Raw genomic sequence first — 16,611 nt, 5'->3', positions numbered from 1 at the left:
ACAAATTTAATTTTTTGAGCAATTGGTTTATTAATTTTTTTTTTTTGGCATTCCTACCTTTGATTTTCAAGTTGACGTTTATTAGGTCAATATTGTAGTCAATAAAATTATTTATGCGAGTAAGAAAATATGTGATATTGCTTCCGAAGAAATGACTTAAATTGATAATGCATTATTGTAATTAATTTAGTAGGAATTTAGAATTGTAGTAAAAATTAATTACTTAAAAACATCAATTGATGTCTGTATTTTTTGTTTGTTTTTATTTTTATTACGTTTTCTTGTGAATGGATTACATTCAATTAATCTATTGTGTAGGGGAAACTAGTTGCAAAAAATCGTGTACACATCGAAAACAACGTATTTACCTTCTTTTAATTTAATTAATTAGATTTCTATTTGATGAATTGCATGCCAGAATTTGCTAAGAGAATACGTAAGGCTAATTTGGAGTATGAAAACACATACGGGGTATCCAGAAATCTTTTGTAAAGTTTTAGCTGGTGATAGGTCCACTAAAATACCATCAATACAGCGAAGCGTACGTAGGTACTTTACAGTATTTGAAATATTTGAAAATTTTTAGAATTTTTATCATGGGTCTTTTTTGTGCTTTTTTTTTTAAAAAAAAGTGTATCATATCGTTTACGATCTGGATAAAATATGCCAGGCTTCAAGATTGTGTTGCTATTATTTGATAAGAACTGATAACATAAATCAAATAAAGACAATTACAAAATCTATATTAACAATGAATAACTATGATCATTTTTGATAAATTCTAAACAAATTTCGAACAACTCCAGGACGTTCCTACCAGCAATAAGTCTTACAAAAAATTTCCTGGATATAAACTATACATAAATGTAATTATTAGGTAATACCTACATGTATTTATTAGCAAGAAAGTAGATAATTTTTTCTTGTCCTAATCTTTTCATATAAATATTGCATATGCTTAGTACATGTTGGCGATTTTACTTAGAAGCAAACATCATATCATTTTAGCATAAACACACCCTAATTTTTTTGTTAAATCTTAATTGAGACTATTCATTAGACAATTTAGATGGTCAACACCAGGTTTTTGTAAACTACGACGTACTTGCCTCTAAAACAAACATTTAGATAATTTTATCTGTTTAATTAGATTTAATTATCGAGCTGGGAAAAGCTAACTTGAATGTTCTTTTTTTTTTTAAAAAAAGGGGCAGTTTTTATGCCTATTTTCATTATTGTTTTATATTGAGCGTATTATTACGGAATAGAGGGCCACAGGTTGTTAACGAATTCGCTTTCTTAATTTTCGACAAAAGAATAAATTAATTGACGATAACGCCTCTGCAAGATCGATCGTAAAAATATGTCGATTTTTAAAATTGCAATTTGTGATACGACCCAAGTTTCTATGCTCATATTGTCACGCAACAAGATGGACCAATTTCTACTGTTTCTAAAAGTAGTTACGTTATCTTTGCTCATTAAAAACAAGCGTTCACATTATATTATATCGTATAACAATTATTACATGTAGATCTATTCTATTAATAATAATACAATATACATTGTAATATTATACCATATTTACAAGTAGTAGTTTTAACGCGATACGATAGTTTTTAGAGTCTCATTGTTATACACACACGATAAAAAAAAATGAATTAATATATAAATAATGTATGTATACTACGTATTACCTTATAAACGTACATACAAACTGTTTTCCTGTTATATTTTTATAACATTTACTATTGCTGTACTAGGTTAGTGTGAATTTATATGCCTTCTATTGAAAACTATTCATTTTAACAAATGTCTCGTTTGGTGGCACCAAATATTATATGGTAATAATGACGTTAAATGGACTTGATTTTACACGAAAAGATTTCCCTTAATACCAGAAAATACTTTGAAAAAGAGTTTGTAAACCTGTAGAAATTTTAATGTTAATTCCTTTGAATATAATGTATGAGGTACAATTATCTCTCTGATGTTATTTATTTTAGTTCGAAAAACGTTTGGATGTAGATAAACTAATAAATAAACAAGAAATTTCCAGAATTTCATTTATAAACCTAATACATTATCATACACGATCATGTGAAAATAACTTATAATAAAGATGGTAGTTATATGAATATGTTGTATTTTATTTTTGTCCTATCAAAGCTTTTATGTACCTGCAATTATGAAAATTTGGCAACAATCGAAAGAGTAAGATTAATAATTATGAAACCAATTGTTTAAGTTATTACACCTTTTACATAATAAGTAAATTCTTATTTACAATAATTTAAAATGAACTTTTAGTGACTATATAGGTATGTCGATTTAGGAAACATAGAGACATCTGTTATCAGTCGTTTGCTACTTAATGGAAAGCAAGGCAGACTTTCCATATCGATTTTATGAGAAATTCATTTTCTATTTCCATTTTTACTGAAAGCACGCAAATACAGAAACAGCTTTCACTTCCTGTTTGAAGATGACCTAAGGAGTCGAATAAAACCTCAACAAAAACACTAACAAATTCAATTCTGTAATGAAAATTTGATTTGAATTTACTGTAAAACGTTTTATAGTTATGGCTTAAGCAACTTCAATCAGACTTAACAAACATTAAGAGGAGATCTAGGCTACCCTACCTTTCAATTGTTTATTGGTAACAACAATTGTAAAATGTTAAATCTAATATCTCGTAGATTTTCATCGTGAAAGCTCGTCTATTACACATATGTAACGTACAAGAAAAAGTTAAGTACACATTTATTTTCGTGCAAATATATAACAATGTAGATTAAAGGTTGTTCAAATTTACGCGTTTTGATTTAATGCCAAAGATGAAATTGGCAAAAAATTACGATTTCACAAGTAATGACACACAGTAGCAAAGATTAACTTATAAAAAGAAAATTTGGGTGAAAGTAAACATATGGAGTCAGCGAACCTTCGTGTTTGTCAGTTGACAAAAAAATTGTAAATAATTGAACCATCAGCTGAAATTATTAAAAAATAAAACTAGAGTAAACAGGTATTACGACAAACCTAACATAACTATTGCAATTTTATTTAAGTTAACTAATTTTCCGTACTTTGCATTCTGCGTCAACATAATTATGCGTTTTATTCAAACATTGTGCATGCATCTAAAGTTGTAAAAAGTTGACGGTCAACATTATTAAAGTTCCCTATTGTAGATTTATACTATTGACATGTCAATATTACGCTTGAACGCTATAACATTTACAGTCCAAGTGTTGAAAACTCATTCCACTAAATATTTACCGAAACACTTATTAAAAACAAAAAAGCGTCGCAGATAACAGATCACGCCATCTCAAATGTAAATTACAAGGAAACGCATTTTAAAAATTTTCCATAATTATGAGTTCATACTTTTCCACAACATTATCATTATATTATTTCAAATTTAATACTTTTACTAACTAATTAAATCTATTCATTAAAAGTTAATTTTTTAACGTTACCTGCATCACTAATGAGGAAAATAAAATACGTTTAATTATTTTAGAAGATAATTACCAAAATAATCTTACAATTAACTCTCTATAAGACATTTGCCATATGCAGTTGTTCGACTTAAAGCAAGCATTTGAAAGAATTTGAAAGCTACAAGGCATTTCTAAGCTTCCGATGTCGATATGTGGCAATACTTTCTAATAGAGATGGGCGGGGTACCCTGGTTGGGCAAGCACCTCCATTCCTTCCTATCTTGAGCTAATCTACGATCTTCCTAAAATTAGAACATCCCACACCCTTAAATATTTCCGAATGAGGTCTACCTCTACTCCTCCTAACTCCTGTTTCTGCCTCCAATATGTCTCTGACTAGACCTTCGTACCTAAGAAAGTGTCCTACCAACCTATCTCGCCTACTTTTTTATTGACTTCCATAGTGTCCTCTGTTCTCCTATTCTTTCTAATACTTCTTCATTTCTAACCTTCTCCATCCACGGTATCCTCATCATTCTCCTGTAAAACCACATTTCGAACGCTTCTAACCTTTTCTTTACCGCCGCGCTCACTATTCGTTCTTTCCCTAGTTTTTCTTCCCTTGCATACCAGTATTTTTATTTTACTTTTATCCATTTTCATACAATACTGTTTTGTCAATACCGCTTCCATTTTATTTAAAGCTATCTCTAACACCTCGGATGCTAATACCGCTATAATAACATGCATTAATTAATATCTAATTATTTGGACGGTTGTGCATCTTTGAGCGCCTATACACCGGTCGTCCTACAATCAGATATTACGTAATAGTCAATTTGGTCTAGACACGACATCATTTGATCTAATTGTTCACCGAAAGGCACTTAAGCTGAGCTACTTTATGAAAATTCGTAGTTTCTTTATAAATTAGACGCTGACCGTCTCTTGATTGACTATACGCAACAGTACATATATATGTATATATACGTAGCATGTAATACCATGAAGATTTTTTGTGTCATGTAAGGTTAATTTAATTACATCGACATAATGAAGCAATGTGGATCTTTCCCCACATAGACACTTATGTACGTATACATACCTACATTATATACAAATATGTAAATGTGTACATGTAGATATTCAGTTTTATCACAAGAAGCATGTCCACCATGTGGGAGTAAGTTCGTTGTTTTACCAATAATTGAGCTCGTTGATTAACAAGAAGTATATAGGTACCTATATGTAGAACAGATCAAGTTCGCGTTGTTTGTCGTTCGGCGTGACATCGAATAATAAAATCGTTGCAACTTTAGGGATTCGTTTTGTCTCTGGTAACTTGATACAGATATAAAACTTGATCCACGATATAACACAAATAGTAATCGCGTTTTTGTGCTAGACACAAACTCATGTACCTAGCAAGATAATGTCGATAAAAGCACGCGATGTTTCCCACAGTAAACGATCAACAAGTTGCTCACATTCAATTGACTTCTGATAAAGCAAAAACAAAAGACGAAACGGAAGAGGGTAAGAAGTTATTTACAATTTTGTATAATTCAAATTTCGACAGTTTAAAACAAGGAAACATAGGGATGTTTTCACAAGATATTTATTGGCTTGAGAATATTGTATCAACCGACAAAGGGTAATCCAAACTTGAAATATTTTGTGCTTCATTGTCTTAAATTTAATTTTGTACTTACATTTATGATATTCAAAAATTTTGCAGTTAATTTCGTCTGAAGTATTTGTTATTAACTTACAATCGGTACCAAAACTGCCAATTTTTAATTGGGAATTATTTTGTGTTTGATGCGTTTCCAATACCATTAATACAAATAAAAATAAATTCAAGGGCTTTTTTTTATATTTTCAAAAGTTTTATCTAATCGCAAGTACACAATGGTTAAGATAATAATTATTTTTGAAACAACCGAAATTACTTTTTTGAAAAAAACAACGAGACAATTGCTTCGTTTGTTTATATTTATCCACAATAAGATGACAGTTAATGAAACTGCAATATTTTGAAATATAAATCTAGTGAAGAAACATCAATTTTGTATTATTGAGAATGGGTACTGTTTTTCTACGTAAGGCACTGCAATTAATTAACTTAATTATTTATTGACACACATCACAATTGTTTTAACTAACAATAAGTATATTCTAAGAATATCAATCCCATTGTGTAAAGCAATTACTGTAATATTGTAATTTTTAACAAAACATTGTTAATTCAAAAATGGGATGTATTATTATTATAAACAAAACCAATTGTTTAACATTTATTGTTATCTGTTAATTATGTTTTCAGATAATTCATCCATGTAAAAATGATTAAGCTGAACTTGTCACATGAAATGTATCATACGGGAGGTAACACCATAAAGTATCTATACATTAATAGCAAATTGAAAAAGTATCACCCAATACCCATATAAAAGTAGTGTAGTCAAAAGATAAAAAGATATTTATTTATTTGATTCTAAATTGGTACCTGTAGATATAAGTGCAAAAGAATTTTAGCAGAACAGTATTCTTTCAACAGTAAAAGCTCTTGATTCTAATAGTCCTGCTAGTTTCTATTTGTTATCTAATTATAAGTATAATTAGTACAACAATTTACTTTGCTTTTTAATTTTCGTGTATCTACTAATTAGTGAGTGATATTACTCTTTGTAAAGCATTTTTTAATGCAGTAAGTCTCACTGAACATGATTACTTTAGCAAAAAAAATGGATAGGTAACCAATTTAATGTAATATAATCTTTCCTTTTATAATTCTTACTGCCGAAGCTAACAACAAAAATTGTGAAATTTTGAGTAAATATTTTAATTAATTGTAAATCTTCAAGCAAAAAATAGACATTTCATTCATTTAAATGAAATCAGAACAATTATAAAATATCTCTAAACTTCAAAAGAGATAACGGAAGTAATAAATAGAGATAAAGGATAAGTAATAAATCTAATTTACAGGTTGACAAAATCATCCTTGTGATATATATTTCTTATATATCTATTNAGCGATGGTCTTGTAGTAAACTTTATCAACATCAATTAGACATGGGCACGTAAACACATTTATTTGTGGACTTTAAAACTGACAAGTACTAGAAAAAATGAAAATCCCATGGTTAGTTAATTAGCTATATAGCCACGGATAGCAGAATAATGTTAATGACGAACAAATGCTAGGGCAAACCGAGATTTAGGATTACGTATGCTCCAACAAGATCCATTTAAATATATGGATATCTACTTGCTGAAACAAATCCCGGCGTAGCTAACCTAACTTAGCTAAAATGTAGCATCGTACTACAGATGGCGTTTGCCGCGCCATTTGTGGTATTTTCAAAACGCGCTGTTAAGACGGCAGGTAAAAGTTGGTCTGTGTTCTGTCGGAGCTGCGTGCGACGCGCTGATGAGATCCAAAAAGATCGAAATCGCGATCCGCGTCTGGCAGTTTCGATAGAATACAGACCACTTCGAATTATTTTATTTAATCGACTTTCCACTAGTTACAGAGGGCAGATAGGACAACACATCGAAATAAGAGTCACAGAACACACAAATATAAGAAAATCATAATTCAACAAGTCCCGATTATTATATATCTTTAACCCCTAATCCCCATACAAGGAAAGTAGATCATAAGAATTATTAGATATTTAGTTTAAAATAAATTTAATGAATTTTAGTGCCATTTCGTAATTTAATTCATGACTTTTCCACCATTGCATATGAAAACAGTGGATTTAACATAATTTACCTATGCAATTTTTGTTTTGATTATGTACATTTGGTTATTGCTGTTTGTTCAATCATTATGGGTTTAAACATGGACATAATTAGGCATAATGCGATGGTAAATTGGCTTTTTATTTCCTACAATCCCTGCAGATTGCCATGTGTGGGCATAAAAGAAAAACAACACTTCATAAAACTAATTGTTAATAATATTTTTACGATGTGTAGCACCTACGACGTGTTTAATCATTTAAAAAGTTGTTGATATAACTGGTCAGGTATTTGAAGACGATTATGACCTAGATTGGAAATTGAACAACAAACGTAATAGTAGCAAGAAATCTACTTGTAATGTGATTGCAATCACAATCTGAAACAATGATTTATTCAGTTGTTTTTTCTGACATTAATTGAGTAATTAGGAGCTATTTGAGTTCATACAAAAGTCAAATTTTCATAAACACACCTTGAATAAGAAATTTACAACAAAAGGTTATAAATCATATTCGTAATTATGTAAAAAAAAAAAACGGTACAACGAATGATAAATACAGTTATTCCGTTACAATCGGCGACTAAAAGGATACCTTCTTATGTTTCGAATTTGTACAACTGGCATTGTAACTTTTATTTATCAGTATTAATGAATTATTGGAAGAAATGGTCTTGCACGTTTTCGGACTACTTTTATTATACTTTCACGCTGATTACACTTGTTATTAACAACTTTAATGGTTTAAGTAGATGCCTATAATTGAGAGGCACTCCGGCTAGTACTTTTTTAAATTATAAAAATTGTTGTACGTAGTAGAATCACAATCGGATTATATTACAGAAGGTCTGGCGATCTACCGTTACGATGACCCTGAGAACTATGGTCTAAAAAAATACTCTTCTTGTTAATTACAATGCAGAATCGTATACAGGATGTTTCTGAAATAAGTGGCAAGCTAGAAGGTGATAAGGCGCCATAAAACAAGAAAATTAAGTGTGTTTTTAATATCATGTTAAGGTGTTCCTTATTTGAGTAGTACTGCATACTATCAGCCAAAATTAATTATTTAATTAAATTATTATCGCTATGGGCGTCTGAAGACTATTATGTAGTTGTAGTTGTAGTTGTAGCTCGACAACTGTCATTGTTTACATTTTTGATCGATGTAGTTGCTTCGTTGCTATTGCAATTTCGGTAAATGTCTGCGATGACCCTGAGAACTATGGTCTAAAAAAATACTCTTCTTGTTAATTACAATGCAGAATCGTATACAGGGTGTTTCTGAAATAAGTGGCAAGCTAGAAGGTGATAAGGCGCCATAAAACAAGAAAATTAAGTGTGTTTTTAATATCATGTTAAGGTGTTCCTGATTTAAGTAGTACTGCATACTATCAGCCAAAATTAATTATTTAATTAAATTATTATCGCAATGAGCGTCTGAAGACTACTATGTAGTTGTAGTTGTAGTTGTAGCTCGACAACTGTCATTGTTTACATTTTTGATCGATGTAGTTGCTTCGTTGTTATTGCAATTTCGGTAAATGTCTAGATGATGGCCCCCACCCCCTTCGGGGTGGGTGGGATCGAAAGAGGAGGTCTCCCCCATCACTGTACCATAAAAAGTTCGTGGTGGTCTCACCCCCATAAAAAGTTATGGGGGTTAGATGGGGTGGGGATAGGGGGGATCGAAAGAGGGTGGTCACCTGAGTAAAACCCCATAAAAAATTTGCGACGGTCTCACCCCCATAAAATGTTATGGCGGTTGAGAGTTGATTATTTTGACAATTTTCATACACTATAATTCAAATAAAATTCAACAAAAAAAATATTTTCTAGCGGGTGGAGGAGGGCGATCGAAAGAGGGTGGTCATTTGAACATAACCCGATAACCTAACCTAACCTACCCTATTGATATTGATATTTAAATAATGTTTTATATAACTTTCTCAATATTTTTATGTATTTTTCATAAGTTTTACCTTTGAATATTGTTTAAGAATAACTATATAAATATTTACATGCCTGGAAATGTATAAAAATTGGCATATTTATTAACTTTGAACCCCTATAACTTTTTATGGTGGTGAGACCGCCACGAACTTTTTATGGTACAGTGGTGGGGGAGACCTCCTTTTTCCATCCCCCCCATCCATCTTCTAGACCTTTACCAAGCATCGTACCTGCATTATTTTTTGTTGATACAAAACGACTAGCCGGCAAACATCACAAAATGTTGCATTTATTATTTTACCGCCAGTTCTCCCATGTTTCTTATTGCTTTATTTTACTAAAGTTTGAAAATTAGTAATCAATAATTAAAAGAAAATGAGCGTAGGATATATCGAGTGCAATGTTCGAATAAGGCAATCAGTATTTAATAATCTTATTATAGGTATGTTCACGTCTAATCTGAAACCCTATAAGTATATAAGAATACAGAAAAACAGGTCGTTGATCTCGTACATTCTAAAAATCAGGTTAATTAATGAAATCATAATGAACACTACTTTATTTCTGTAAAATATGATCACGTTAAAAACAAATTATGTATTCGAGGTCCACCCACACAGACCCACTAAATTTTTATTTCAGCATGAACTCTTCCTTCTATTTTTATGGTAATTAAAAGAAAAAATTATCTTCACAATGAATCGTTAATGAATAATTATCGTAATTGGTTTAAATCCCATTTACAAAATTAAATTAATAAGCAATGCACAACAGCCTATATACCTACATATAGGGTAGTAAATAACCTCAGGATTTAATCAGATTATAGTAAAATTGGATATAAATAATCGTCTCTGAAGCTATCTACTATTGTAAACCGAAAAGCTATTTAAGCGGAAAATTCAAAAAGCAGATTTAAAAACATTTATCTATAAAGACGAAAAGGAAACGAAGAAAGAAAACTTACATTTTTTTACATCTGCGTATCGATAGAGAATCCTTACTTTCACTCGGAATGTAGTGAAAAATAACTGAAGTAATTCAAATGTTAAGCAAGGGCAGTGTAATTATAGGGCCTGACTATGGCGTGCTGATGAGACCTAATAAAATCAATATCGCTAGTATTTGATTTTTTTTTCATAAAATTCTCATTTACTTCAGTTTTGTTTAACGGTTTTCCACACAAATAGCTTCATTTACATGTTCAGGTGATTACTATTACATACGACTTACGTCGTTAGTTGTATTAGTTTACCTACAAGTCCATCAAGAAATAGTTAACAATTTCATTTCAAAAATTTTCGTCTCTTCAAATGTACAAGAAAACAAAACTGGCTGTGAAATATTGGTTTTAAAGTGTGTAACTCGGTTATTATAATAAGTTATTTGACCAAAAAACTTGAAGGCCATTTTTTGCAAGAGTAATGCTGATGATAACTTTTGCCCATATATATTAATATTTATGTTTGTATAGGGCCATGGGCTGTTAGTGGTAGTATCATTTATTCAAGAGTAACTGTCCGTGCTCATACATTTTGTTTTCAAGGAAAACCGGTGACTCCGATACAAAATTTAAAGCTGCATCAGTCAAAATCATATTCTCTTTTGTACTTTAGTTCTGACAATCGTGAAAATAGCGTGTAAATTTAAAAATTGAAAGCACATGTATACAATCGTCCTTTAAATCATTGCGTGCAATTATACACTACAATAGTGACAATTTCATTAATAAAATCAGTATATGTAATTAAATAATTGTTGCTGTCTACCGTTAAAATCTACATTTTGGTTTTTGGGTAAGTTGTACACTAATAGACAAAATTATTTATCTCTAAAAACTATAGTACCTACATATTAATATAACTTTCGTTTTTGAAAAAGATAAAAAACAAACGCCGGAGAAAATATTTTAGTACTTAACTAAAGTATCTAGAACTTTGGAATTAATTTTATAACAAGTGACATTATTAAATTAAAGATATAAAGGCCATTCTTCCAAATACTAAAAAGAAAATATCACACTTAAATGCAAGTACAGTGGGCAATCCATACTGTGAACATCGCATTAGTAACGGAAACCCCGCATAATGTGAACAGTTAAACTAAGGCTATTGGCCTTAATTATCTATATTTCGCCGTTGATGTTAATGTCAAAGAATCGATAATGTGAATGTTCAATTTACACAATCGAGTGTAAGCTACAGAAGTCAACATAAAAAAAAGTGTTTTGCATTTCTATTTTAAGGGAACGTTTTAGTCGGATGCAATTAACCTTGGTCTCTTTTTTGTCTAGTCGACATTATATGTTGCATTTTGTTTTTGATCTTTCGATGAATATCTAGAAAGTGAGACCAAACAAACAACTAACTGCCTGTTTTTATCGCATCATATATAAATCAAATAAATAAACATCACTAATTGCATTAATGCCTAAAGTCAACAAATCCAATCATCTCCAAAATAAAATTGATAATTTGAAGAAAATACCTTTTCACGAATATGACGTTACGTTGTTTCATAAAATTAAGAAACCGTAGGTAATTTAGTAAATAAATGTTTATGATACATCGTATTAGCATAAACGCAAACGATAATAAAATATATGCATAATATTAAATTGTTTTGACTATTTTTGTTTAACGTTATTAATAGATATTTGGTATTAAACTAGTTCGTAAATACATCGGCGAAATTTTGGCATATGCCGCCACGGAAAGGGGTCTTCTGCCAATTTTTCAGCGGACAGAAAATAAAACAAAGTCTATTTAGTTTTTTCAACAGTGTACTAAGACATACAGCGTTATTATTGTAGCGTTCATAAAATTAAAAACATCTTTCTTTTGCGTCTCGCTGAAATAAACAAACTGAAAAACGTGCGAGCATCAACAAATACAGATTTAAATTTCAGTGTCTTCAAAAACTCTCGTCAGAGCTAAACCTCATCTGTGATTTAAACGTGATTAAAAGTTAATTTGTGTGTTACCGATAGTTAATAAAAATGACCCATACAATGAAAACAGGTAACTATTTTAGTAATTAGAATCACAGTAAATAGTTGATGAATGATTTAATTTAATTTGTATCTCAGCAAAAATTAATGAACGAAAAAACGTAAAATTAAGATTTTATACTTAAAAATTCTTGAAGATCAACTACAATTAGTACAACAGAAAAACTGAGTAATTTTTGTCTTACAAATTTGAATTATATGTAGTAGGTACCTCCTGCTGCTACTTATTTATAAATATATAAACAATTTTTTTAAGCCCGATTCACACTATCTGTCACGGTCCGGTCACAGTCAAGTAAAATACTGCAGCATATATTTCGTATGGCAATATTCATACTGTAAGAAACAGTCAAGTGATGGTTCAATCAGTCAATTTTATCGATCAAGTCACGGTCCAGTTATAAATCTCTATGCATATTATCGATCGAGTCACCATTTAATAGTAGATACCGAACTTTATAGCACATCTATCCATAGCCGATTCATGCAATCAGTCAAGTCACAGTCCAGTCTCGGTCAGGTCAAAAAAAAAAGTTCGAAAGAAATACCACTATTAATTGACTAACTGGTCCATGACTTGGATCGATAATACGAATCGAGCTTTACGGCATACTTATCCATACTTGTACCGTGACTTAACCGATTGTATGAATGGGGCTTTATAGGTATGCTATAATGCTGGGTTCACATTATCGGGTTTTACAGTTACGCTATTAAGTTCAGCTCATATTATCGACCAAGCCACGGTTCAGTCACGGCGAAAGGAAATAAAGTTGAAGAGGAATACCGCCGTTAGTTGACTGACTGGGCCGTGTTTTGATTGAGCATTATAGCGTACTTAACTATACTTGGACCGTGGCTTGGCCGATTGTATGAATCGGGCTTAATAGGTATGCTATAATGCTCGGTTCATATTATTGGGCTTTATATTTGTGCTATTAAGCCCAACTCATGGTATCGACCAAGTCACGGCGGAATTGACATAAACTTGAAGAGGAATACCGCAGTTAATTGACTGACTGGACCGTGACTTGATCGATTGTATGAATCGGGCTTTATAGACATGCTGTAAAGCTCTATTTATATTATTGGGCTTTAGNTGAACTTGTCACATGAAATGTATCATACGGGAGGTAACACCATAAAGTATCTATACATTAATAGCAAATTGAAAAAGTATCACCCAATACCCATATAAAAGTAGTGTAGTCAAAAGATAAAAAGATATTTATTTATTTGATTCTAAATTGGTACCTGTAGATATAAGTGCAAAAGAATTTTAGCAGAACAGTATTCTTTCAACAGTAAAAGCTCTTGATTCTAATAGTCCTGCTAGTTTCTATTTGTTATCTAATTATAAGTATAATTAGTACAACAATTTACTTTGCTTTTTAATTTTCGTGTATCTACTAATTAGTGAGTGATATTACTCTTTGTAAAGCATTTTTTAATGCAGTAAGTCTCACTGAACATGATTACTTTAGCAAAAAAAATGGATAGGTAACCAATTTAATGTAATATAATCTTTCCTTTTATAATTCTTACTGCCGAAGCTAACAACAAAAATTGTGAAATTTTGAGTAAATATTTTAATTAATTGTAAATCTTCAAGCAAAAAATAGACATTTCATTCATTTAAATGAAATCAGAACAATTATAAAATATCTCTAAACTTCAAAAGAGATAACGGAAGTAATAAATAGAGATAAAGGATAAGTAATAAATCTAATTTACAGGTTGACAAAATCATCCTTGTGATATATATTTCTTATATATCTATTTATATATATGTAAATAGATATTAAAGATAAAAATTGCAGAAATTGCAAACAAAACATTTTTGTTATTTTAATTTATATTCTCAATAATACTTGTTTTATCTTAATGACTTCATTAGCAGTATTTTTTTATTCATTCTCTATAATTAGCCACCCATCTAGATTGATGAAGCCACAACTATGCCCACCGAATAAAAATAAGTAATAATGTAACAGTTGATGTTAATTATCTTCCCTGGTTTTTAATTACTGGATAGTCAATACACTAGCAGATAATTATTTTAATTTTGTTCGTTATGTAAGCAAACCGATTAGAGCAATCTAATAACACAGACTATGTAAATGCAATCAGGTTTCAATTTCTTAGTTATACATATGCGTTGACAATAAATTAAAAAAACCTTTTATTTGGGGTTGGTGCGTCTAAGAAATTGAATAGGGATGCTAGTTTAAAAAATTAAAATTACAAGAGGGACTTTTACTATTCCTAAATTTCATTCTCGGGGTAGGCTTAAAGAAAACTACTTGGTAGTTGGTGTAGTATGTCCTTCACATACATAGATACGTAAATAAAAATTAAATTCCGCGCAAATTCATTTTGTGTAATTCCCCTTCTTAAAAAATTCTATTTTATATCCTTTAAAAATATCAGAATTATTTCTAATTACAAAAAAAAATTTTTTGTTAATATTTGTGTCGTCAGTAATAAATGTGTTACTTCTTATCATTACGTCGCATTATTTTAAATGATGAGACTAATTACGTAATATTTTTGCGATTATCGTTTTACGCGATAATAAAAAAAATAAACATCGCCAGTCCGCAAATAAATTACTCTACATTTGTAATAGCACCGACAGAAAATTATACAAGTTTCGTTACCTTGCTCTTGAATGTTGTATAAAATGTAAAAAATGCACTTATAGTTTTGTAGATAAACACGAAATGACAAAAGCGTGAAGACGATGTGAACGTTATCAGTTAGTATTTGTTACTTTTATCGGAAAAATTGTTTAATATGTCTACAATTATATACACAATAGTAATGAGCGAACCTTCCGTTATTCGGTGATTCTTATTTGTAAAATTATACATCTGCAAAAAAAGTTTTGACTGACCTAACATAAAAAGGTAAAACAACAACATTTCTTAACGCGACTAACTTTTCCGAATCGGTAGATGGTAATTATAATTTGTAATGAGAGGTACAGGAAACATTCAAACAGTGAAATGACGTGTTTGTGTTCGGTATTGTAGGCATTGTTTTACATAATTATGTTAAGAACGCGTTTAGTAAATAGGAGGTTGAATCAAATTTGAGTGTCCGTTTGTTTCGCTAGTCATCCACGAAAATTCGTGCACTTGAGATGTCAGAGCCCCAGCGTCAATTATCATTTAAATGCCGTCATGTTTAATAAACATCCGAAAGGTAATTGACTAAACATTAGATACTAAAAATATTGTATAATAATTATCTGTATATGCCTACGCTTCTGTTCGTATAAATTGATTAGTTAAGGTCTTTCATTACGGAAATTGTTTCTTATATAGTAGATGTGTTTATCAATTTATTGTGGTTTAATTCATCCGAGGTCATTAAAATTTGTAGTACCCGGATGAACTGTAATTATTCTAGGCATAAAAATATAATTTTTGTAAATTACTTATAGAAAATTCGTGAAAAATAATTGATTTCTTGGGAAGTATATAAATAGGTAGGCATTTAATTTAGAGTTATGCTTAAAAAATGACTCTTAAATTAGGAAACATATTTTATTTTCCGAATTTTTTGACATATCGTTAAAAATATATGTAAAAATAACATTGTTTATATGGAAGCAAGGTCAGTTTCAGAAATTATTAATGTTAATTATAGTGTCTAAGTCACAAAATTCCCATGATCTGCAGCGGTTTGTCAATAAAAAGTTACGTTAAATAATTAGATAATAAAAATATACCATCATCATAAAGTCAACAGTCCTGAATCTTCGCAATTAAAACTAGAACATCACACATCCTTAACGCTTTGTGAAGAGTAATTTAATTTAGGACCTTTACTTCTCTTAGCTCCTGTTTCTGCAACTAATATATTTCTAAATAACCTATCTCGCCTATTTCTTATCGAATTCTATATTCTATAGCGCCCTCTGTTCTTCTACTCTTTCTAATACCTCTTCATTTCTAACTGTCTCTATCCACGGTATCCTCACCATTCGCCTATAATACCACATTTCGAACGCTTCTAATCTTTTCTTTTCTACCGCGCCCACCGTCCATGTTTCGCATCCGTACAGAGCCATGCCATATCTTTAACACTAATTTACTAATGTATAGGTACCTAATAAACAATAGCATAATATAAAAGCATCGGGTAAATGTCTAGACGATGGGGGTGGGTGGGATCGAAAGAGGAGGTCTCCCCCACCACTGTACCATAAAAAGTTCGTGGCGGTCTCACCCCCATAAAAAGTTATGGGGGTTAGATGGGGATGGGGGTAGGGTGATCGAAAGAGGGTAGGGGGGATCGAAAGAGGGTGGTCACCCGAGTAAAACCCCATAAAAATTTGCGGCGGTCTCACCCCCATAAAAAGTTATGAGGGTTGAAAGTTGATTATTTTGACAATTTTCATACACTATAATTCAAATAAAATTCAATAAAAAAAT

At 30.7% G+C, this 16,611-nt stretch overlaps 2 protein-coding genes across 5 annotated transcripts in view; one reads left to right on the top strand and one right to left on the bottom strand.

Annotated features, from left to right (window-relative positions):
• LOC108734196 (tenascin-R) overlaps window positions 1–16,611 on the bottom strand; it is a 190,977-nt gene that overhangs the window by 130,180 nt on the left and 44,186 nt on the right. The gene's annotated exons all lie outside the window — the stretch shown is intronic.
• Window positions 4,662–16,611, top strand: part of LOC108734191 (protein peste) — a 23,883-nt gene continuing 11,933 nt past the window's right edge. Inside the window, exon 1 of one of the 3 annotated variants that reach the window (XM_025978634.1) lies at window positions 4,662–4,988. In XM_025978634.1, coding sequence (XP_025834419.1) covers window positions 4,904–4,988 — 85 coding nt within the window. In that variant the 5' untranslated portion in view covers window positions 4,662–4,903. Of the gene's footprint in view, window positions 4,989–10,669; window positions 10,956–15,127; window positions 15,377–16,611 lie in introns of those variants that run through there. The other 2 variants (XM_025978637.1, XM_025978636.1) reach the window with 2 other exon arrangements.

This window comes from Agrilus planipennis, unplaced genomic scaffold (genome assembly GCF_000699045.2).
Source record: "Agrilus planipennis isolate EAB-ADULT unplaced genomic scaffold, Apla_2.0 scaffold7, whole genome shotgun sequence".
In the NCBI taxonomy this organism is placed as follows: Eukaryota; Metazoa; Arthropoda; class Insecta; order Coleoptera; family Buprestidae; genus Agrilus; species Agrilus planipennis.
This window is presented reverse-complemented; position numbering and strand designations above follow the sequence as displayed.